Genomic DNA, 25,765 nt, shown 5'->3' with positions numbered 1-25,765 from the left:
TATGTCATCAAATAGATAGGGATTTAGAATGAAATGTACTTTACACCCCTTTAAGGTCTATTTCCCTTCATCTTATCAGCATTCATCTATATCAGTGTTTCCCAAACTCCAGTCCTCACGGACCCCCACGGGTCGTGTTTTCAGGATTTCCATAGTGTTGCACAGGTGAGACAATTCCTGATGCCTTGATGATACTTCCACTACTTGCACAATACTAGGGAAATCCTGAAAACATGACCCGTGGGGTCCGTGAGGACTGGAGTTTGGGAAACACTGATCTATATCTTTATCAAGCTGACAGTATCTTTTTCATACTTTCCAAAGGATATCTATGAAGGAATGGATCTTCGTCAGAGAAGGTCATCAAGCCCAGGATATATTGATTCTCCTCTCTATAGCCATCGAGACATCTCTCTTACGATGCCACGTTCTCCCCAGCATTACTACATGTCAGGTAAGCATTCCCTCTCCATATATTGTAACCTCATCTACTGCTAAACTATTTGTTCTAGTTTCACCAATAGATGATCACTTCATTTTCTTAGCTGTCCCTCTGCTGCATCCTTATCTATATTATCTCTAGTTGATAGATGATCCTGGGACCTTATTGTGGAGATGCCAAGGTTTCCCTTACGACAACACTATAGGGTGGTCAAGTCGTCTACTGTTCAATAAATAATAAATCTAAGCCAGACTTGTCCTTATATATTACAATTTACACTGCAAACCACTAAGAGCACAATAGACTCGTCACTCTAAGAACCATTGGCAGTAATTTTAATCAAATATATTTCATTGTCTGAATAATAAACAGGGCTATATATACACAGACCATTCCTGATTTCCTGTTATCAGTATTCCGTATCACTGTATCACTATAACTGCATACTTTTAGTTTTATATAATCCATAGGTAAAGGACATAACTCCCTATACACATAGTGTATGCCTCCATAGTATATGGAGTCAACAGAACCATTCCATCTTGACTATGACGTCCCACTGATTCTCAACATCTCACTATTTCTGCTTTGTCTTTTTTCTTTTCTTATTTCTCACTGTGTGTCCTCTTTCTTCTTGCTTTTTTCATATCACACTTGTTGCCCTTTGATGCTTATCCATTCTTTCTGCCTTTCAATCCGCATTCACCTAACTTGTTTCAGGCACAGAGAGTGGTCGTAACTCTCCTTACTATAGCCAGGTAGATGTACGTTGTTCCACACCAACCCTTTACCAAGCTCCTCGACATTTTCACGTACCAGGTAGGAAGCAAAGGGGTTATCTAAAAAATACAAAAATCACAAGGGATTACACACAACCCCAATTCCAAAAAGTTGGGATGCTGAATAAAATGTAAAGAAAACAGGACTGCAAAGGTTAGGAAATCTCTTGTAACCATATTTTATTCACAGCAGAACATAGGATATCAGAAGGTGAATGTTAGACATTTTCCATTTTATTTGAAAAAAAATACCGTACCTCAAAATTGGTACAGGGCCAAGTCTATCATTGTGTATTATCCCCCCTTTTTTTACAACACACTCCCTGGAGGTATACATGTGGTGCGTGTGGTGACCAATTGGCAGAAGAGTGTTACCAATTGGGAGAAGAGGGTTATACCATTCTTGTCTGATGTGGGATTGTAGCTGCTCAACAGTTCTTGGTCAAGGTTCCTGGCACTTTTTTGGTGAATTTTTCATTTCATAATGTGCCAAATGTTTTCTGTTGGTAATAGGTCTGGACTACAGGCAGTACCTGTAGCTCTTCTTCTGTGAAGCCATGCAATATGTGGTTTAGCATTCTCTTGCTGAAAAATGCAAGGCCTTCTCTGAAAGGAAAGAGACATTGTAGGGATGGGAACATATGTGTTCTAGAACCTCTATGTACAACCCCTGACAAAAATTATGTAATCACCGGCCTTGGAGGATGTTCATTCAGTTGTTTAATTTTGTAGAAAAAAAGCAGATCACAGACATGGCACAAAACTAAAGTCAATTCAAATGGCAACTTTCTGGATTTAAGAAACACTAAAAGAAATCAAGAACAAAAAATGTGGTAGTCAGTAATGGTTACTTTTTTTAACCAAGCATAGGCGAAAAATTATGGAGTCACTCAATTCTGAGGAAAAAATTATGGAATCACCCTGTAAATTTTCATAACCAAAACTAACACCTGCATCAAATTAGATCTGCTCGTTAGTCTGCATCTAAAAAGGAGTGATCACACCTTGGGAGAGCTGTTGCACCAAGTGGACTGACATGAATCATGGTTCCAACACAAGAGATGTCAATTGAAACAAAGGAGAGGATTATCAAACTCTTAAAAGAGGGTAAATCATCACGCAATGTTGCAAAAGATGTTGGTTGTTCACAGTCATCTGTGTCTAAAATCTCGACCAAATACAAACAACATGGGAAGGTTGTTAAAGGAAAACATACTGGTAGACCAAGGAAGACATCAAAGCGTCAAGACCGGAAACTTAAAGCAATATGTCTCCAAAACAGGAAATGCATAACAAAACAAATGAGGAACGAACGGGTGACCGAACTTAAGAACATCTGTGACCGAACTGTAAGAAACCGCCTAAAGGAAATGGGATTTACATACAGAAAAGCTAAACGAAAGCCATCATTAACACCTAAACAGAAAAAAAACAAGGTTACAATGGGCTAAGGAAAAGCAATCGTGGACTGTGGATGACTGGATAAAAGTCATATTCAGTGATGAATCGCGAATCTGCATTGGGCAAGGTGATGATGCCGGAACTTTTGTTTGGTGCCGTTCCAATAAAATTTATAAAGATGACTGCCTGAAGAGAACATGAAAATTTCCACAGTCATTGATGATATGGGACTGCATGTCAGGTAAAGGCACTGGGGAGATGGCTGTCATTACATCTTCAATAAATGCACAAGTTTATGTTGATATTTTGGACACTTTTCTTATCCCATCAATTGAAAGGATGTTTGGGGATGATGAAATCATTTTTCAAGATGATAATGCATCCTGCCATAGAGCAAAAACTGTGAAAACATTCCTTGAAAAAAAGACACATAAGGTCAATGTCATGGCCTGCAAATAGTCCGGATCTCAATCTAATTGAAAATCTTTGGTGGAAGTTGAAGAAAATGGTCCATGACAAGGCTCCAACCTGCAAAGCTGATCTGGCAACAGCAATCAGAGAAAGTTGGAGCCTGATTGATGAAGAGTACTGTTTGACACTCATTAAGTCCATGCCTCAGAGACTGCAAGCTGTTATAACAGCCAGAGGTGGTGCAACAAAATACTAGTGATGTGTTGGAGTGTTTTTTGTTTGTTTGTTTTTCGTGATTCCATAATTTTTTCCCACATAATTGAGTGACTGCATAATTTTTCCCCTATGCTTGGTTAAAAAAAGTAACCATTACTGACTACCACATTTTTTGTTCTTGATTTCTTTTAGTGTTTCTTAAAGCCAGAAAGTTGCCATTTGAAATTACATTAGTTTTTTGCCATGTCTGTGATCTGCTTTTCTACAAAATTAAACAACTGAATGAACATCCTCCAAGGCCAGTGATTACATAATTTTTGCCAGGGGTTGTACTGCTCAGCATTTGTGATGAGCGAGTATATTCGTTGCTCCGGTTTTCCCGAGCATGCTTGGGTGTCCTCCGAGTATTTTGGCGTGCTCGGAGATTTCGTTTTTGTCAACACAGCTGCATGATTGCGGCTGCTGAACAGCCTGAATACATGTGGGGGCTGCCTATTTGTTAGGGAATCCTCACATGTATTCAAGCTGTCTAGCAGCCGCAAATCATGCAACTGCGTCAACAAAAACTAAATCTGCGAGTACTCCAAAATACTTGGAGACCACCCGAGCATTTTTGGGGAAAACCCAAGCAACAAATATACTCGCTCATCACTACTCAAGATTGATAGTGTCTTTTAAGATGTGTAAGCTGTCCATGCCATAGGCACTAATACAACCCCATACCATCAGTGTTCCAGACTTTTGAACTGTGCACTGATAACAAGTTGGATGGTCCATCTCCTCTTGAGTTCACAGGGGACGGTATCCATGATTTCCATAAATAATTTCAAGTTTATATAGATATGTATAGTTTTATATTTTACTTCTGTCCTTTTTAAGTGAGAGAAGACAGCAGTGTTTCTCGATTGTGTTGATATATGGCTTCTTCTTTGCATGACAGAGCTTTAACTTGCATTTGTGGATTCCATGGTGAACTGTGTTCACCATCAATGATTTCTGGAAGAATTCCTGAGCTCTTTGGTAACTCTGTCCCAAATTGTTTAGGATATGTTGCTGCCAATAATTTCCAAATGTGGTAATTTTCTCTAACAAAATGGAAAAATGTCTAACTTACAATTGTGATGTGTTTTATATTCTGTAGTGAATAAAATATGACCATAAGAGATTTCCAAACCATTGCATTCTTGTTCGCTTTACATGTTAGTATCCCAACTTTTTTGGAATTGGGGTTTTATAATTAAAGAGTGATCATAATCTGAAGAGTAAAACACAAATGACAAGTTTCTATAAACAACATAGCTTTGATGGGAGCCGGTCACCCCTAAAACGTTACTTAAGTTACAGGTAGGTAGGGGACTGAGCACCAATACAAATCTTACATGTAGTATAGATTTTAAGGGTTTAGTTGCAGTAAAAATTATATAAGTAATTAGAAGAAAAAAGTAATTCTAGTCCAGTTCTAGTAATTAGTAGTGAAGCTCATCGCCATTGAACTGGGCTGAGCTGCAAGTAGTAGACACAACCCCTGGATAAGAGTGATGCAGTTCCAGTAAAAAAAATTGCATAGTATTTTCTTGTTTCATACAACCCTTTAGCTAACATGGATAGATATCACATATGCATGTTGGCCTACGGTCTTGACGTTTCCTTCCAGCACAGTGCCACTTCCTTCACAACTTCTTCATTCTTACCTTCACAATAGAACTTGTCACATTTCCCTGTAACTTTATGATCAGACAGAAAAGCCTTGATTGAACATTGTTCTTGTCTCATCTTACTCCTGTTTTTCCTCTAACTCATCTTGGCTTCTCCCTGTTGTCTTGTCACGCCTCTGTCTCTTGTGATGGTGTCTCCTGAACTCCTCCTCTATCCTGTACACTCCCTCTTTCACTTTTCCTCCTGTCTTTTTCCTCCCTCTTTCCGTCTTCCTTTTCCTCTCTCCTCACAGCTGCCGCAGAAAGTAACATATATCGGAAGCCTCCCATCTATAAGCGTCATGGTACAATGTAGTCCCTTTATGCATGCTACCCCGTGCCGTATCCCTTGCATTGCAGTGCTTAGTCATCGATGCGCTCTCTACATATATGGCAATGATGCATGTCTGTTTATATGCAAGCTATATGTATTTTGCATGGTTAACATGGGTTTAGTACATTGCATGAGGTTAGCATGATAGGTTGTGTGTACCTAAATAGTAAATCCATTTGATTAACCATGAAATACTTTATTATTGTGTCTGCCATTAGTTGGTAGAGTATTAAATGCTTGTATTACAATATGTAACTAGAATGAGGTTTTGATAGGCGTTTTGCTGTAGTGCTGTATTTGAAGAGTGGTTCTTGACTACTTTTATGGTCAACTGGCTCAAGGAGTGCTAAACCATAAATTATTGACTAGCCCAATTACTTCTGTTGTACAAGCGTGAAGAACTCTGTTGTGTAACGAAACTTTGAACAGATTTTTGTAATATTTTAGCCTTTCTGATGCACTGTTGATCGAAGTTTGTCTGGATATCTGGGTCCACTCCTGAGACCCCGATATATTGATCAAACCACGAAGAAAAAGCACTTAGCTCACGAGATGTACATTCAAAAGTCTATGGGCCAATGTTCAATACAAAGTCAATGGATCCCTCGTGATCTGCCCACAAATGTGAACCAGGCGTGCATCTTACTGACTGGCACATAACTCTGGTGGCAGGTACCAAACATCACCCATTAAATGGACGCCTGATCCTACCAAAATTGATTCTGGTGTAGCATCCCCTTACCCAGCTATGCCTGTTGATTCAGCAACTTAGCCATGTCTTAGGTACTGATCTTTTCGTCCCAGTACCAGTTTCTTCCTTCAGAAATAAGGCTGATGTTATCGTGCAGGATTCATAGTGGCTGACAGCCAATGTATCAAAACTAGACAATGGGCTCCTTCTTTGGTAAAAGCAAATCTATGCAAAGAAATGAAACAGCAAATTCCTGCAAAGCCTGTGAAATATTTGAAATACCCTGCAGTGTGTCATGGTTTAGGACTGCTTGCCAGTAGAGCGCCTGGTGAAAGAGACGTTATGTGTCTTTATTGCCTGTGGGTGGTCCTGATGAAGGTGTTGTCATGAATAAAACACATAACTGTGACCATTGACAGATCTCTAAACGTTGTGTTGCTGTCTCTTCTCTCCCACCTTTCCTTGTCTCTGATGGGCCGGCTCTGTGTCATGCTGTAAGTAAGAGCTTTATTCCTTTTCTCTGTGGGAAGCATGGCTCTTGTCTAGCCACTTACTTACAAATATGCTGACCACTGCAAAACATAGCCCCTTCCTCCGCATTCTCCCCCTGCATGCATTTTATGTCCGCTTATACTAGACGTGCCTGCTATCGTCAACCATACAAGTCCACTTCTTCATCTGTCTGTGTGCTCTGTTTCTCTAAGTGCATTAATATGGGGCAGAACAAGGGGGAAGGCTGGCAGTAGTGAACACTGGGTGTTGGGTACAAATATGAGGCACCAAGAGTCCTTCTGCAAGGATATTTAGATACCAGGCCAATGCTGCAAACCGAATATTTGCCCTTACTAAAAAAGTCTTGTAGCTGCCCTGTATTATGTTGTAGGACATGCAACATTTAGGTATGATCTTTACGCCAACCATTGCTCAGTGCCGTATGACTCCAGTTGCATAATGTGACTTTTATGGAGCCTGATTCCAAAATTGTGTTCATGAAGTGTAGCCAGCACGCAACGGTCACGGCCAAGCAAGATTTAGATTGATTTTGAATGGAATGCCGTGGTCATGTGACGGGGAAATGATGTGCACATGGTTTGTGTACAGCTCTTTGACAGCTTGTTTTTTCCATAAAAAGCTGTAGTTAGTATTGGCACTATTTTTCATTAATTCCACCCTTTGATCACTATTTATTTTAATTTTTTTGTGAGGTGGGATGAAACAAAACAGCAATTCTCTTTTTGCAGCTTCCACCATGTGGAATAAATAATAATATATTGTTATATGAACTCAGCAATACCAAATATGTAATTTTAAGGGAAGCTTATTTTTTTGTATTAAATATTTTTTTTTAATTGGTAAAATTGGAGTTTTGGGGAGGCTCTTTTTACGTTCTTTTCAGAACTTGAACATTTTGTTACAATATTTATTAGCTTCCAAAGGGAAATTAACTTGTAATCCTATGATCACATAGGTAATACACTGCACAACTTACGTATGTATTGCAGTGCATTATCTTATCGTATCAGTATTTGACTGACAGGTAGCCTTGTGGACCCTACATCCAGTGGAATCTGATTTGTATGTGTATGGCAGCCCTGGAGACCAAAGCAACTCAACAGCACCCTGCAGTCGTGCTGTGGGAATCCGATGGGCTGTCAGAGGGAGTGCTCAAACTCATCATAGGGTGCTTTCACTATTGACAGTGACATATGAGGGGCTTAACTGTTGGGATCAGGGATACCACCAATCTTAGTTGTTACAGCTGGAGCCTGACTGTGTACACCAGTCGGGCTCCTTCAGCTGATTTCAAAAGGCACAAAAGCTGGACTTATCATCATAATGTACTAACAGTGACACATTCATTATGGATATACTGTGGGGAAAAAAAGTATTTAGTCAGCCACCAATTGTGCAAGTTCTCCCACTTAAAAAGATGAGAGAGGCCTGTAATTTACATCATAGGTAGACCACAACTATGATAGTCAAAATGAGAAAACAAATCCAGAAAATCGCCTTGTCTGATTTGGAAAGATTTATTTTGCAAATTATGGTGGAAAATAAGTATTTGGTCACCTAAAAGCATGCAAGATTTCTGGCTCCCACAGACCTGTAACTTCTTCTTTAAGAGGCTCCTCTGTCCTCCATTCATTATCTGTAGTAAGGGCACCTGTTTCAACTTGTTATCAGTATAAAAGACACCTGTCCGCAACCTCAAACAGTCACACTCCAAACTCAACTATGGTGAAGACCAAAGAGCTGTCGAAGGACACCAGAAACAGAATTATAGCCCTGCACCAGGCTGGGAAGACTGAATCTGCAATAGACAAGCAGTTTGGTGTGATGAAATCAACTGTGGGAGCAATAATAAGAAAATGGAAGACATTCAAGACCACTGATAATCTCCCTCGATCTGGGGCTCCACTCAAGATCTCATCCCGTGGGGTCAAAATGATCACAAGAACGGTGAGCAAAAATCCCAGAACCACATGGGGGGACCTAGTGAATAACTTGCTTAGAGCTGGGACCACCGTAACAAAGGCTACCATCAGTAACACACTACGCCACCAGGTACTCAGATCCTGCAGTGCCAGACGTGTCCCCCTGCTTAAGCCAATACATGTCCGGGCCCATCTGAACTTTGCTAGAGAGCATTTGGATTATCCAGAAGAGTATTGGGAGAATGTTATTTGGTCTGATGAAACCAAAGTAGAACTGTTTGGTAGAAACAAAACTCATCATATTTGGAGGAGACAGAATGCTGAGTTGCATCCAAAGAACACCATACCTACTGTGAAGCATGGGGGTGGCAGCATCGTGCTTTGGGGCTGTTTCTCTGCAAACGGACCAGAACGACTGATCCGTGTACATGAAATAATGAAAGGGGCCATGTATCGTGAGATTTTAAGTGCAAACCTCCTTCCATCAGCAAGGGCATTGAAGATGAAACGTGGATGGGTCTTTCAGTATGATAATGATTCCAAGCACACCGCCAGGGCAACGAAGGAGTTGCTTCGTAAGAAGCATATGAAGGTCCTGGAGTGGCCTAGCCAGTCTCCAGATCTCAACCCCATAGAAAACCTTTGGAGGGAGTTGAAAGTCCATGTTGCCCAGCTACAGGCCCAAAACATTACTGCTCTAGAGGAGATCTGCATGGAGGAATGGACCAACATACCTCCAACAGTGTGTGCCATCCCTGTGAAGACTTACAGAAAACATTTGACCTCTGTCATTGCCAACAAAACATATATGACAAAATATTGAGATGAACTTTTGTTAATGACTAAATACTTATTTTCCAACATAATTTGCAAAATCTTGACAAATCAGACAAGGTGATTTTCTGGATTTTTTTTCTCATTTTGACTTCCATAGTTGTGGTCTACCTATAATGTCAATTACAGGCCTCTCTCATCTTTTTAAGTGGGAGAACTTGCACAATTGGTGGCTGACTTAATAATATTTTCCCCACGGTATATCAAATAGCATTACAGGGTTAAAGCAAAACTGTCAACAGATTTCACTATATAAACTATATATGCATACATTATTAAATAGATGTCTTACACCTGATAAGACAGATATACTTGCTTTGAAAATGATTGTCGGTATGGCTGCATAACACTGATATTAAAAAGAGTATTCTCTGAGTCCATCTGAATAGTGAGGGTGCTCATGAGTCCAAGTATATTCAGTCTGACTGACAGTAGCGTCTTGTATTCAGCAGTGTGGGATTTCAGCAGAAGGAGGATGGAGAGAGACTGAGGTGCTGTCAATCATGCTAGGTGGATGGAGATGGAGTTTAAACTTTTACATAGGAATATACAGCCATTCTGCCATGTTTTTTCAAAGCAAGCACACCAGTCTCATCAGGTCTTAAAGATTTAGTAAATAATGTATATACATATTTGACATATTTTAGGTCTAAATAGAGAAAATTGCAACCAGAGAGTGCCATTACAAGTTACTCATTGTATTGTCACATTGACCTGAGTAGGTTTACAAGAGTCCTGCCCAAAGTTCTGCCCGATGTGATAATGTGCTGTGTTTTCCATCAGATGATCCCAATGAAGCCACAAAAAGCAAAACAAGTGATGATCTCGTGCAATCTTCAAAATATCTGCCTTCATATTCTCCAGATCCTTATTACCAGTCAGAGCCTGAGTATTGGATGTACTCACCAAAGAGTAAGCGACATCTGCAGCATTCTGGAGGTGCAGGGATAGTATTGGCCTTGTGTACTCAACTCTTATAACAATTTATTTTTATTACTGTTATTTAGATTATTATTTATCATTATGATTTTCACTGGATTCCAACGTAAAAAAAAACTGGAGAATCTCCTGGAATCCTACAAAAGCACTTGTGATTGGAGTAACGGAAAACCAAGAATTGATTTGTAGACATTAATTGTCGGCTAATATGTCAGCGATGTGTTACTTGATACCGAGATTCGACTATAGAGCTGTCCCACTATATAATCCCTATGTATTACATTGGGCTGTCTATAAGTCATTGTATAACCCCGATCCCCTATTCTATCTGTTGTGATGGGAACAGCTTGGAGCTGATGTCCCATTACATGTGTACAAGTCACAATTCACGCCATTGTTTTACAGTTTCTAAAAACAAAGCTGCAGTACAAAAGTTCATTATACTCTTCCTCATTTGTTCCACAGTGCCTCGGGCACGGAGGTTCTCCTCTGGAGGAGAGGAGGATGGGTTTGATCGAAGCATGCATAAGGTATTGGTGCTAAACATCACACATTGGGGTCTGTGCACACAGTGGGGTTTCTCGCATTTTTCTCACAAAAACTGAAGGATTTTCTAGAGCCAGCAAAGTGAATAAGTTTCCTGAAGTCTCATGCACACGTTGCTTATTTTTTCCTTGCAGAACTGCAGTAGATTCATATCTGCAGAATGTTAATTCTTTCAGCGTTTTTGTTGCAGATTTCACCCATACTATTGAATGGAGAAAACTCATCAAAAGGCGTAAAAAACGCATAAAAAACATGTATTTTATGCCACAGATTTTTCTACATACCCTTAGCAGGGCTAGTTTTTATAGTATGGTTATAGCTTACTTTTTATCCTTGAATTCTTGTGCTGCCATTTTCTATTTTGATCCCTGGCTTCGCCACACTACCATACTAATTATTGTTATTTATTATTATAGTGCCATTTATTTCATGGCGCTTCACAGGTGAGGAGGTATACATAGTAAAAACAAGCACAATAATCTTAAACAATAGAAGTCACGACTGGTTTAGGCAGAGAAAGGACCCTGCCCGCGAGGGCTCACAATCTACTAATCATTCTTCCTTCAATGGCCTCACTGCAGTTACTTTTCTTCCTTTTGATGAAAATGGAGACAAGGTCCCACGGTCTTATCAAAATGAATGGGTATCTGTCATAAGCACTGATTTTGATTGTCTGTTACAAACAAAGTTTTCTAATGCCCACCACTTGTGTACAAATCCAGCCACCACTGGTAGATAACAGAGGTGGCCAGTAAATCAGGCAACAAGTAGTAAACTATAACATTTAAAATCCCTCTGGAGAGGATTTTGGACTAAGAAATTTTCTGTAACGTTGCTGGTTTTTACGAGCACTTTGTAATTTGAACCATTTATGAATATAAGACTTTCAAACAAGTCATTAAACAATTGTTTTCTAGTCTGCCATCTGTTGTGGCATGTCGACAACCTCCTTCATTCCCGGAAACTGACCATTTTTAAGTCATCATCACCAGGGGAGAGAGGAGCACATGCACAATCTCTCTCGTTTTACATGAAAAATTATTATTCCGGTTAATTATAGTATATCCTCAGGTTGTGCTATTAATGCCTGACAGATGCGGGCCCCACCTTTGGGACATGCACTTATCTTAGGGCCCTGTCTTATTAACCAGGAATAAAGAGGTGGCAATTCGTGATGAGTGAGCGTGCTCAGATAAGGTGTTATCCGAGAACACTCGTGTCCTAATCGAGTATATTTGGCGTGCTCGAAAAAAATGCTTGAGTCGTTGTTTTGTTATAAGTGATGAGTAGTAATGAGCGAGCATGCTCCGACAAGGTGTTATCTGACCATGCTCGGGTGCTAACCCAGTGACTTCAGTTTGCTGTAATAATATGTCTGATTCCACTCAGCTTCATGTCTCGCGGCTGTTCGACAGCCACAACATATGCGGGGATTGCCTGTTTGTTAGCGACTGTTGAACAGCCGTGAGACATGCAGCCGCGGCAACTTGAGTATTTTTTTTCGAGCACGCTGAAAACACTCGATTAGGACACAAACGCTCGCTCAGATAACACTCTATCCAGGCACGCTCGCTCATCACAAGCAGCAATGCTCTCTCCATTCTTTTCGAGTTCCAAACAAGCATGCTACTTCTTCATTCACAATGGTATGACATGGGAACCATTTCTCGAGACAGGTGCGAGTCTCGGAGGTGAGACCCACTTCTATTAGATATTTATGGCATATCTTGTAAGAATCATATCCTTTAAGGGTAATAACACAACTGAGCTTTGCCGCACAGCACTTATTATAGTAGGAACCCGGAACTGTTTGTCTCGTTCGGTCATTCATTGAATATAATGAAACCAGATATATCTTATTTACTAGCTCCAGGGAGGAATTGGGCGCATGATTCTGAAAGAGGAAATGAAGGCCCGGTCATATGTTGATCCCTGGACCCCTCCTCGAAGTTCAGCAGGCAGCAAAGAAGCTCTACACAATATTGGCTATGACAATGGAGGTAAGAGAAAACTTGAAGAATTGTGCCATAAACTGTAGAATGGATTGTAATGAAGATTCCCATAACTTTGAATGCAGTGCTGTCATCTGTCGTAGGGAACAGTTCAAGTAGTTTAATCAGATTTCCGTCCTTTGGTGCTGGCTGTTCTTCTGTAAGTGCTCTTATTATCAGGTGATGTATTGACTCTGAGGTCAGAAGAGTTTCATGGATTCAGGTTCTACAGGTATAGGAGAGGAAATGTTCTCCTATACATATTGTATATTGAAGTGTCAAATTGAAAATTTTGATAATTGAAGAACAAAGGCCTGCAATTGTTTTTATTAGGTGGGCAGGGAAGGGTCAGGGGACAACAGAGGAAAGGAAAAATGGCAATAAATAGACCAAGTAATTTTTCATACGTGTGTAAGCCAATGAGCCGAGAAGTCAGTTCTGAAGATGGAGATTTGTCTTATATTATTATGGTATTATTGTATCTTTTCCACAATCATGCATGGAGCATAGACCTTCAGTAAGATTGCAGTGGAATATAAAGCATATGATATGATTTTGTCTTCCAGCTCCCAACAAGTGTTACCTTGCAGACAGCGGTAAGTGCGTGTGATCACCTCCACTGAAACCCTTGTATCCATGTGAGAATCTACATATTTAGAATTCAGGAGAACTAGTATATCAGAAATAACAGCCACCAACTTGTGACTTCTGCTGAGTAGTCTTTCAGCTTTTATTCAAGGTGTTTTAAATAAAAAAAATGGATTAACAAATTAATAATTACAACCATTTTTACACACTGAAAAGCAACGTAAGATATAAAAAAGTAGAAAAATCCTCACTTCACTGCTCACCTCTCCGGCTGCTCCTACTGCTCACTGTCCTGTTCATTGCATCTGTGTTGAATCACATCTCCGGCCCCCTATTCACTTTACGCCGGGGTTTCTGGGCACAAGGAGGATTGTTAACTATGGATGCGCATTGATCCTGCTGCCTGAAGTTGCGGCCCGGTGTTCACTCTATGCCAGGACTTCCGGCCACGAGTATGCCCCTGAGCAGGCCACAAGTATGTCCCAGGGCATGTGCAGTGAACTTCGGGGTCTGCTCGTGGCCAGAAGCCCGGCATTCAATGAACACCAGGTCAGAGATGCAATGGTGGTGCAGAGAACTGGTCAGCGGAAAGGGAGGACATGGGTCAACCGGAGAGGTGAGCGGTGAAGTGAATGAGGTTTTTTTTTAACCTTTTGCCAGTCCTATACTGTTCTACAAGAACTGCTGAATTTGCACAGAGTGAATTACAAAAAATCCATATTCTCTGAAACACTTACTTTTGTAAAATTCCAGTAGGATTCAATTCCATTCCATAAATTCGTCCATCTCGAATCCCAATGCTTCTGTAGGCATGGCTGTAGCATTTTCTTTAACTGTTGAGTCAGTCAACCTGACTGCTTTTCACTTAGTGAAGATAAAACTGAAGGAAAACCCACAAACCAGCAGACCTAGATACATGTAGTACAACTAGCCCAGCATCTCAAGAGATAAACCTCAGTATTTGGTGTTCTCCATGTATTCCAGACTTCGGACAGTCTTTGACCGCAATATATTTGCATCCAAGTATTAAAACTAATGCTTATATTTATAATTATTACCTTAGTTCATCCAATTAATTTTGAGAATATGAAAATGAAGAAGCTATGTAAAATATGGCTGTAATTCTTAAACGGTTACAGTACATAGAACCCGTGAAAGATGAGAGTCTACACTTTAATTACTTCTTAATTGCTTTGTTGCTAATCTATATAGGCATGTTACTTTGTATTTATGCATATAGAACAAGTTTCATTTCATCTGGCCAATATTAAGTTATTACGAATTTAAAAAAATACGTAATAATAACTAAAATTATGCTCTATACACTACTTATGTACTGAGCAGAAGACAATATGAAAAATGTCAATAAGTCACTAAAACATCACAATATTAAGCACATACATTAATATTTTTCTCTATTATGTTAACTAATATAACCATTCTGTTTTTTTCCAGATCCCTTGATCTCAAAATCTGCCTCGCTTCCTGCATACCGGAGAAATGGACTTCATAGGGTACAGTATATAATATCTTTTTTTAAACATCTTCATCTTTATATTATTATCTTTATATTCTTTGCAATATACTGTATTTTTTATATTTTACATCAGTATGTGTAAGCCAAAACGAGGAGTGGGACAATCAGAGGAAAGTATAATAGAAACACGTCACCTCTTCTGTATTTATCACCCACTCCTGGTTTTGGCTTACAAATACTGCAAACGTATTGCAGTGTATTTTACTCTTTTTTTTTTTAAGAAAAAAGTTCAAATCAACCCCTTCTACTAATTCAAAAATAAATATTAAAAAATCATGTTTGGTATTGCTGCATCTTTAAAAGTCCGGTATTTAAAAATATAACATTATTTATCCCACATGATAAATGCCATATTTATCGCATTTGATAAAAAAAATCTAAATGCCAGGATTACAGTTTTTCTTGCCTCCACAAAGAATGGGATAAAAAGCAGTCCAAAAGTTGTATGCAACTCAAAGTAGTACCAATAAAACTAATATGCCTCATTTAGCTCTGTTAGCAGAGATATGAAAAATGTATGGATCTTAGAAAATGACAACACAAACCCAATATCTTTCTTACAAAGTTCTTAACTTTTAAGAAACAGCAAAATACTACTACTATTAATAGTAATAATAATAGTATGTAATCTTGGTATTTCCATAATATTACTGTGCTGCAGAATCATTTAACCAGGCATAATAAACAGTATAAAAACAAGCCCCATCCCACCCCTAAAAAAAATAGCAGAATTGCTGGATTTTTTTCACCATTTCACCCTACTTGAATTTTTGCCCCGTTTGTCTGTACGTTATATGGTAAATTAAATAGTGTCATGTAACACTAGCCCTCATATGGCTATGTTGATGGAAAATACAAAGTTATTAAATTTTTCCCACTTTAATGCTGCTTTCTATTCACTATACATGTTTTTCTTACAGCCACCCAGCACTGATCTTTTCCATTACGATAGTGCCAATGCTGTCAACTGGGGCATGAGAGGTGATTATCATTTTATTCTGCCTGCTTGAGGGCCTATGCATAAAGAAGAAAGGACGAAGACTTAGATGATATTATTATTATTTATTTATTTATATAGCACCATTATTTCCATGGTGTTGTACTTGAGAAAGGGGTTACGTACAGAGTTATAGATATCGTTTACAGTAAACAAATTTACAATGACAGACTGGTACAGAGGGGAGAGGACTCTGTCCTTGCGGACTTACTTTCCATGGGATAATGGGCAAGAGACAGAAGGTCGGGGGTGCGGCAGTTCTGGTGGTGGTGAGGCGGCAGTTCTGGTGGTGGTGAGGCGGCAGCTCTGGTGGTGGTGAGGCGGCAGCTCTGGTGGTGGTGAGGTGGCAGCTCTGGTGGTGGTGAGGCTTCAGCTCTGGTGGTGGTGAGGAGGTAGCTCTGGTGGTGGTGAGGCGGCAGCTCTGGTGGTGGTGAGGCGGCGGCTCTGGTGGTGGTGAGGAGGTAGCTCTGGTGGTGGTGAGGCGGCAGCTCTGGTGGTGGTGAGGCGGCAGCTCTGGTGGTGGTGAGGAGGTAGCTCTGGTGGTGGTGAGGCAGCAGCTCTGGTGGTGGTGAGGCGGCAGTTCTGGTGGTGGTGAGGCGGCAGCTCTGGTGGTGGTGAGTGGTGACGCGGCAGCTCAGGTGGTGGCGAGGCAGCAAGCCAATGATAGCAAGGAGGTCATATCAGGATATTTTGAGCAAATGCAAGCCAGTAATATAATATAATATGGTAAAAACTGGGTGTTCTATAATGTAGATCACACTAAGAACAAAGTTTTACACATTAATGGCCTGTTCATAAAAATGAATGGAAGAGTTATTTTGAGCATGACTAAAAAGCAATATAAACCTATTTGTAGAGCATCCCAGCATATGAATAATTAAAAAAGTACTCCGTTGTATTGGAAAAGATGTTATATACCAATTCCACATCTTACATTAATAATTTGTCTCTGCATGAATGGTCAGTCAGTTAAATCATCTTATTCTTCTTTATTGTAGAGTACAAGGTGAGAAGACCTACATTTTCTTAGTGGATAGACCTGTTCCAATGCAATGGGCCATTACTGATCACCAGATGAACCTCCTGTCCTGTTTTTCATGTCCAGTCAATCGCAATTCCAAGGACTTCCTTCATTTCCTGAATGAAAATCTATAATACTATTTTAGCCATCCACCTCAATTTCTTTTGTGGCCAATTTGTTCACTGAATCGTGATCTGTACTTTAACCCTATATTAAAGGTGTTTTCCAAGAATGTAATAAAATAACCCCTTTCACATAAATCAAACTGCAGTCCATCCTAGTCAAATGTTAGGACAGGCTGCAGTCTGAAAAAACACGGCTCATGAGACCTGTGTCTCAGCTAACAGAGGAGCTGTATCCTAAGCACAAATACCGGTTAGCTGCCAGAGAAGGGCAAATAAATAATAATTCTTCCTCTTCTGAAAAAAAATATCTCTGAGCCAAGTAGATTAAATTCTTGTGATGTCACAACCCTTCTTCTCGGCTTACTGAGGTATGTGTGCTTAGGATAAAGCTTCTCTGTCAGATGAGACACAGATCTCATGATCTGTATTTCTTCAGACTGCAGCCCACCCTAACATGTGACTAGGAAAGGCTGCCGTGGGCCATCCTTTAAGTAAAGGATAGAATTTTCTGTTTTTTGTCTCTATCTATCTTATATCTATATAGCTTTTATGTATCCATCAATAATATGTGCATATTATTAAGCAGCCTAATAATAGAAGAACAAAATGACTGCTTACGATAAGAAGTAACTAAACTTTCTTCATGTATATATCCATCTGTATGTATGTATCTATGTCTATGTATATAAATAGTATGTATATGGCATATTGACTCTCGTGCCTGATGTATCACCTACCGTCCTACAGTTTATTATGTCACATTTTTAATTTGTTTTTATAAGATGAAGAATCTGGTCTTGAAGTCACAAACCTAGATTTACCAAAATACTTTTTTTAATATCCTGCTCTCCTCCTCAGCTCAGGTATTAATGTGTTTTCAGCAGGGAGGAATGGGAAAAGCCACAGCAGGGCAGCTATGGCAGCATTAATATTCTAGCTGTCTGACCTTCTGTGTCAGTGGAGAGTCCAAATCTCCAAACCTCACAAAAAGTGTTGTGTTCAGCCAACATTCAAGTATTGTGTATGGGAGCGTTAAGATTGTGCATGTCTAAAAGTGCAGGGCATCTGATGGACACAACTTCTACGACTGTAACAAACTGATCTCTCGACAGATTTATCCATATGAATTACTCATGGTGACCACTAGAGGGAGGAGCAGACTACCCAAAGATGCAGATAGAACCCGACTAGAGGTGAGTAATGTGAAGCCACAGAGGAGAGCCTCGTCATTGTGTTATGTTTTATGGATGGTACTCAGCCATAGGAGAGACTCAGGGTATATTCTGCAGAGTCAATCTTACATGCCTGGAGTGATTGTGCACACACAGCGGTGTGCAATAAAGGTTTCTGACTGCATAGTTTGAATCAATCCTATATTACTGTTAGAACACAGCGGACCATGCCATCCCTACAATACAATGCTTGCATAGTGTATTGCTGTGCAATATTGCATATTACCGCTGCATATCCTATTGTCTCCATATTGAACCATTATTGTATAGTTGTGCCATGTAGTAACATTGATCCTATATATTTTAGATTTATATATACACAGGTGCGTCTCACAAAATTAGAATATCACCAAAAAGTTAATTTATTTCAGTTCTTCAATACATAAAGTGAATCTCATATATTATATAGAGTCATTACAAACAGAGAGATCTATTTCAAGTGTTTATTTCTGTTTATGTTGATGATTATGGCTTACAGCCAATGAAAACCCAAAAGTCGTTATCTGAGTAAATTAGAATACTTTATAACACTAGCCCAAAAAATGATTTTAAAATCTGGACTGTTGGCCTACTGAAATGTATGTTCAGTAAATGCACTCAATACTTGGTCGGGGCTCCTTCTGCATCAATTACTGCATCAATGCGGCATGGTATGGAGGCAATCAGCCTGTGGCACTGCTGAGGTGTTATGGAAGCCCAGGTTGCTTTGATAGCAGCCTTCAGCTCCTCTGCATTATTGGGCCTGGTGTCTCTCATCTTCCTCTTGACAATACTCCATAGAGAGGGTTAAGGTCAGGTGAGTTTGCTGGCCAATCAAGCACAGTGATACTGTTGTTTTTAAACCAGGTATTGGTAATTTTGGCAGTGTGGACAGGTGCCAAGTCCTGCTGGAGAAAGAAATTTCTATCTCCAAAAAGCTTATCAGTAGAAGGAAGAATGAACTGCTCTAAAATTTCCTGCTAGACGGCTGCGCTGACTTTCTTCTTGATAAATCACAGTGGACCTACACCAGCAGATGACATGGCTTCCCAAATCATCACTGATTGTGGAAACTTCACACTGAACCTCAAGCAGCTTGGATTGTGGCCTCTCTACTCTTCTTCCAGACTCTGGGACCTTGATTTCCAAATGAAATGCAAAATTTACTTTCATCTGAAAACAACACCTTGGACCACTGAGCAACAGTCCAGTTCTGTTTCTCCTTGGCCCAGGTAAGACGCTTATGGGCTTATGGCGTTGTCTATTGGTCATGAGTGGCTTGACACAAGGCATGCGACACTTGTAGCCCATGTCCTGGATATGTCTGTGTGTGGTGGCTCTTGAAGCAATGACTCCAGCAGCAGTCTCCTTCTTGTGAATCTCCCCCAAATGTTTGAATGGCCTTTTCTTAACAATCCTTTCAAGGCTGTGGTTATCCCGGTTGCTTGTGCACCTTTTTCTCCACACTTTTTCCTTCCACTCAACTTTCTATTAATATGCTTGGATACAGCACTCTGTGAACAGCCATCTTCTTTAGCAATGATCTTTTGTGGCTTACCCTCCTTGTGGATTGTGTCAATGACTGCCTTCTGGACATCTGTCAAGTCAGCAGTCTTCTCCATGATTGTGGAGCCTACTGAAACAGACTAAGGGAACTTAGGAAGCCTTTGCAGGTGTTTTTTGTGAAGTATTCTATTTTATTGAGATATTGACTTCTGGGTTTTCATTGGCTGTAAGCCATAATTATCAATATTAACAGAAATAAACACTAGAAATACATCACTCTGTAATGACTCTATATAATATACGAGTTTCACGTTTTATATTGAAGAACTGAAATAAATTAACTTTTTGATGATATTCTAATTTTGTGAGAAGCACCTGTATATATCAATGTAATAATATTAATATTTAGAATATTTTTATATGTAAACTGTAATAATTGTGCCACATAGTCAGACCTCAGCTGGGGAAGATAACAAGAAGTGTGTAGACATAGGCAATGATCACCATTAATAAATAAAAAATTAATAAGGTTTATTGAAATTCAAAATTACAAGTAAGACAAAAAACACATTTTAAAACAATTAAAAAAGCCAGAAGGCTAAATGTATATAACAACGGGAGGACCATATAAGGACCCACCAGGCTCCTCCACTATGTGCACTGGATTGTGCTAGGATATTGCACACTGAAAAAAAAGTCCTGGAAAATTGCTATTTAAAGATAATAGCAGTCCATATAATACAGTTTATATAGTATAGACATGTACAGTAAGAGATGGAGCATAATCCTTAACCATTGGGCCTCCAAACAAGAGTAGTTCCTAATAAAAAGTAGGAAAGGCAGAGGCAAATATAGTGGTATCCCAAAAATAAGGGGTACAACAAATACAATGGAAGGACACAGAGTTCCAGCAAAGTGAGGCTGTATAAGACCTGTTGGTAGAGATATTTGGATAGGGATCTCCTGGTCACGTCATGGTGTGTGGAGGAAATGTGGCCACACAGCGTGGCTTCCTCAGGGGAAAGTAGAGAAGTGAGGGTTGCTTATCAGCTCATATAGTCAAGTACATCTTCACTTTCCTGGAACTCTGTGTCCTTCCATTGTGTTTGTTGTCGTTACAGCGACACACATCAGTTTATACCACACACACACATACATACACACAGACTTGCTTATGCCCTGCTCCTCTTCCTTCTTCTCTGCTGCCTAGTCAAGTGACCTGAGAAAGTCTTGTGCCCCAAAGGTTCTGACAGCATCTTCAGTCTTTGCATAGACTGAACTGTGGAGAAAGGACACGTTGGCTCTCTGCTCCACTGTTATATTAAGATGTATCTGTGTCCTGAAGACTCAGAGCCAACTGAAGTTGGAACATACCCGATAGCAAAGGACAGCTTCCCAAATATAATACAGTTTCGTTGGATTTATTATGGTTTGAAGGTATGCCTATGTATTCTGGGACCCCCACTGACCATGAGAACTGGGTCTGTCCCACCTCTGCCCCATTCATTCTCTATTGTACCACCAGAAATTGCCAGCATTCGGCTGGTCTATCGCACTCCCATTAAAGATAAATGGAACACAGACGTGCATATGATCAACAATTGCACCATTCCAATTCGACTGTAACTCTGTTCTCGGGATCGGTGGCAGTTCCAACCATCAGACCTCCAGCAATTGGAAAGTTATCCACTATTTTATGGATTGGGAATGACTTCCAAACTTGGCACAACCACTTTTAAGAGATTTATATAAGAAAATAAGGGATTGTCCTGCTTCTAATATTCCGCCCAGCAGTTTGTATGAGCATGTCTCCAATCCTTATCTCTCCCCAGCGCCACCTGTCACCTGAAGAGTTCTATCAAGTGTTTGGAATGACGATATCGGAGTTTGACCGCCTGGCACTGTGGAAAAGAAATGAGCTGAAGAAACAAGCCAGGCTTTTCTAACTCACTCCACCATGTGCCTCAATATGTACACCTCTATAAATATATTTATAAATATATATATAAAGAACTTCTGTATAACTACTACACATAATATATATATATATTGTATTATAGGAAGATCTCCACGAGAATTGCTTTTATACCTTTCAGGAGTGACGGGGACTACAGCTTATTTCTATACAATGTGTTGTAATCCCTTTAACTCCCGCCAAGGTTATTCTTTGGAGAGAGATATTTTCAACTCTTGGTTATATTTTTTAAATGCTGTTTTTTATGCGCCGCTGTTTTGGAGAGTTTAAAGACTTCAATGAACCTGCAACCTTGACGCATCTTCAAATCTCACTTGTTTTAATCTCTTAACATTTCCTCTTGGTAACTAACTGGCAGGTATGCCAAACGTACGCTGGTCATTTTATCCAAAACCCGGTGGTGTCGCTGCAGGTTGTTTCAGTCCAAAGCCAGGCACTGACTGATGTGTGGACACAAGATGTGACCTGCAGAACAGAAGCCATCTTTACCTGCTCACCACATTCCTCTCAAGCTGTTCTTAGTATTATACGTTTTATATGTAGGTCTATTGTAAGCCAACTTCTGCCATACGATGCAGAGCCCAAAACACACCTTGTGATCTTTGGCAGATGTTGTCACAGAGTAACCATCAGCTGGGGCTTTTGGGGCCTACCATGATGTGGTCACATATGTAAGACGAGATGCTATCAATGCTGATGAGAATCGTTTGTTAGCCAAGGGACTCATCCTTATGAATAAAGTTTAATCATTCAAATTACGCCACTCACTAGTGGTCCAAAACACTTTGTAACCTACCCAAAGCCACACTGCTTAGATGGGATTAGCCTAGATTTAGATGAACAGTTAAATCCACCAAGGTGGATCTCATCTAAATCTATGATAATCCCATCTAACAGTTGTATTAGAAGGATGCCAATTTCAAGGGTGGCTAAAATTAAATAGTCAAACTTTACAACTGTCCGGTTACTTAATTGGACCTATCAAAATACTTAAAGGTGTTGTCCACTACTCAGACAACACTTTCCCAATTGCTATTTTTCCCCTTAAAAAATGACAGCCTATACTTACCGCCGGTTCCGGAGCAATGACAGCACTGCTCTCCCTGGACTTGCGTGACGTCATGTGATGCGACCCCTGCAGCCAATCACCGATCGGTTCACTCTTCTTTCCTTCAGAGATCTGTTGCTGTTCTCTGACTACCTTTGAATGTCAGTTATGTCTGAAGGACGTGAGAGTGAAGCTAGCCCCGAGAGAGCCAGTGCCATCATCACTGGAATGGCATCAGCACCGGAAGTGAATATAGTCTATTGGGACATCCAAGTAGTGGAAAACCTCTTTAAAACTATGAATATAGTCCATCCACCTTCTACCCTCAATATTAGAAATCAGAAATCATCAGAATTGAGCTGTAACACAGTTTATAGGAGCTGTGTCACCAGATCTTGCAATACAAACTGCGTACTTTATTAAATAGATCTCTGAGACCTGAAGATGCTGTTGTACTTACCATGTTAGAATAGATGTACAATTCGTTTTGAAAGTTTTCTTGCCTGACAACAAACCACTAGATGGACCTATTGATGGCTTAAGGTACACTCACATTGCGCACCCTTATTTTAATACCACAAGAAACATTAAAAATAAAAGATTATACAGCCATTCTGACATGAGTAGTACACCAGCCTCTACAAGTGATCTATTTAAAGAAGCACTCCCAACAAAAATGCATTGCTCAAAACCTTTCTAAATAGGTGTGTAGTGTAATTGTTTTAGAATATTTACTGAAGTCGCTTTTACAATGATGATGCTCCATACACTTACATTGTAAAAGTGACTTCCAGCTCAGACATAGAGCCCAGTGTGAACCTGCAAGAGTAAGCAGAAGAGGATCGGAGCAGTGCTGGACAACAGAGAATATGGCAATCGGTGAGTATATTAATGCACTTATACTACACTACACACATATTTAGAAAGGTTTCGCAACCTGCTTTCTCAGGGGGATCAGGACGCAGTCGTTTTCTATGGTATTTGGGTAATTATTTACTACTTCTTGATCATTCTCTATGTTGCTATGTTCAGATGTATGTCACTGCATATAACTAATTTTCAAGAGATGGATATAATATAGAATATTTTCGGGTGTAAAATTTTGATGGGAGTGCATATTTAACTTACGAAGTTTGTGTAGTGAAATCGGGAGACAGAACTCTTTTCAATCGCTTGTTTTAATCAACCCCAACTGAGAAAAGGGATTATGTTGATAAAGGAAAAGGTATCAAATTCCTCATTGTTGGTACAGGCATGAAACATTGTTTCTGCAAAAAACAAATGCTTTCAAGTTCAAGCCAGTAATGCCTCAGATTGCAGAAGTGACTGTCTCTGTAAAGCAGATCAGACGGCAATATGCTGCGATTTTTCCTCACTGATCCAAAGTCCATGTGAAAAAAGCCTATGTGAACCAGTAGATAGGCTAACATTGGGGTCATTTCCAATATGGACAGCACACAGACAAAAAATACATCTGTCTGAATATAGCGCTTCAAATAACATGACCGGTAGAGGACTGGATAATTTGGAGTACATGTGTTCATCATTTTTCCATCCATGAGGTGGTGCTCTTCCCTTAATGACAGCCATAGTTAGCCCTGCACTGTCCAAGTGAGGACAGGTAGTAGTAATGACTGCAAATGACAAGCAATAATTACATAGGCTGCTTACTTATGGATCTCCGATGTCCAAAACTCCATATTCCAGGGCCCTTTGTGTGCTACAGGTAGACTTCTCTTCTTCTATGTTCACTGTGCGGAGGGGGGTGAGGAGCAAACTCTCTGCAGGCCTCAGTAAGGCTGGAATCACCCTAGATCTTATGTAATAGATGTATATAGAAAAGCAGAGTATCCATATGACATTCCTATGCGAATAGTGCAGCTTTACAGGAAGGAAATCTGTGCAATAATCAGCCACCATATTATTGTGGCTTCTCAATGATCCACTGTGAACCGAGTCAATAACAACCTGCAGTGACATCCTGACCGTGCAGCGTACACGCCTTAGTGAGCCCCTAAGACAGCACGTCCCACAGCCTCTTCTCATGTTTTCTTGAGAAACACCTAAGGCAAGGAAAACACTTGGACGTTTTTTCTCTCTGAAAGATTTCTTATCTCTGTTTGCCTTGGATTTGGATTCCAGATTTGTTAACTATTAAAAAAAAACAAAAACAGTTGCCTCTATGCAGTCGCCTCGTTGTGTCTTTACATACCCACATACATGTTCATACATATGCTTTTTGACATGTATGTGCGGCCATGAGTTTTCTTTGTTTTATCTGTGGTCCAAAAACAACAACCAGCCAACATCAACAGTATTTAATATGAGTAAAATCCCTCCTGTAGAGATTATGAAAGAACAGCATTTCAAAGAAATATTAGATTTCATAGCAGCGCCGATCTGATGTCATTCACTTCTGTCCTGCTGGGGATGTTATGTTGGCTTTCTGCAGAATGTCAGAAATTATCATTATAGAGTATCAGAGGGAGACATGTTTAATGAGATGATACCATGGGATGATTCGTGCTAGATGGTCCCACACTAAGTCCTGAATATTTGCCTTTCAACATCTGTTTAATCATATTGAAATTGACATATGTCATCATCTTGGCTGGAATATGAAAATGTTTTTAGTACTGATAGGAATTTCTTCAAGCTGTGAAGATACTAATGGGTAGCCTCAATTTAAAGGGAATCTGTCATCAGGTTTTAGGTATCCCATCGGAGAGCAAAATTATATAAGAGCAGAGACCCCGATTCCAGGGATGTGCCACTTAGCTGTGTGCTGTCATTTTGATAAAATCATTGTTTTATCTGCTACACACAGGAGCGGATACTGACAGCTGTGCTAGAAATGTGTCTAGGCCCCTTTCCTTTTATTGCAACTGTGAGGATCTAAGGTTATGGGTTGTAATAATCTCCTAGGCAGGTTAACAATGCAACTATTCTTTATTCCTTACATCCATGGTTTTACAATAACTCTAGGTATATGGCCAAAATACAATGTCCCCAGTCCACAAGATCCCCTCCCCGGGGCGAGTAGT

General features: G+C 39.9%; 1 protein-coding gene and 1 long non-coding RNA gene across 10 annotated transcripts in view; one reads left to right on the top strand and one right to left on the bottom strand.

The window, feature by feature from the left end:
• Positions 1–24,892, top strand: part of ABLIM3 (actin binding LIM protein family member 3) — a 222,284-nt gene extending 197,392 nt beyond the window's left edge. For 2 of the 9 annotated variants that reach the window (XR_013215814.1, XR_013215815.1), the window contains exons 11-21: positions 325–454; positions 1,163–1,261; positions 5,198–5,248; positions 10,036–10,176; positions 10,642–10,706; positions 12,590–12,722; positions 13,280–13,309; positions 14,757–14,815; positions 15,759–15,819; positions 16,834–18,174; positions 21,531–24,892. Coding sequence is in view for 1 of the 9 variants with exons in the window: in XM_077265770.1 (XP_077121885.1) it covers positions 325–454; positions 1,163–1,261; positions 5,198–5,248; positions 10,036–10,149; positions 10,642–10,706; positions 12,590–12,722; positions 13,280–13,309; positions 14,757–14,815; positions 15,759–15,819; positions 16,834–16,841; positions 18,094–18,174; positions 21,531–21,644 (945 nt within the window). In the remaining 8 variants the exon portion in view is untranslated. Of the gene's footprint in view, positions 1–324; positions 455–1,162; positions 1,262–5,197; positions 5,249–10,020; positions 10,177–10,641; positions 10,707–12,589; positions 12,723–13,279; positions 13,310–14,756; positions 14,816–15,758; positions 15,820–16,833; positions 18,175–21,530 lie in introns of all 9 variants that reach the window. The other 7 variants (XM_077265770.1, XR_013215816.1, XR_013215818.1 and 4 more) reach the window with 7 other exon arrangements.
• Positions 1–25,765, bottom strand: part of LOC143776402 (uncharacterized) — a 61,145-nt gene that overhangs the window by 21,907 nt on the left and 13,473 nt on the right. The gene's annotated exons all lie outside the window — the stretch shown is intronic.

Source organism: Ranitomeya variabilis, chromosome 5, assembly GCF_051348905.1.
Source record: "Ranitomeya variabilis isolate aRanVar5 chromosome 5, aRanVar5.hap1, whole genome shotgun sequence".
NCBI classification, from domain to species: domain Eukaryota; kingdom Metazoa; phylum Chordata; class Amphibia; order Anura; family Dendrobatidae; genus Ranitomeya; species Ranitomeya variabilis.
This window is presented reverse-complemented; position numbering and strand designations above follow the sequence as displayed.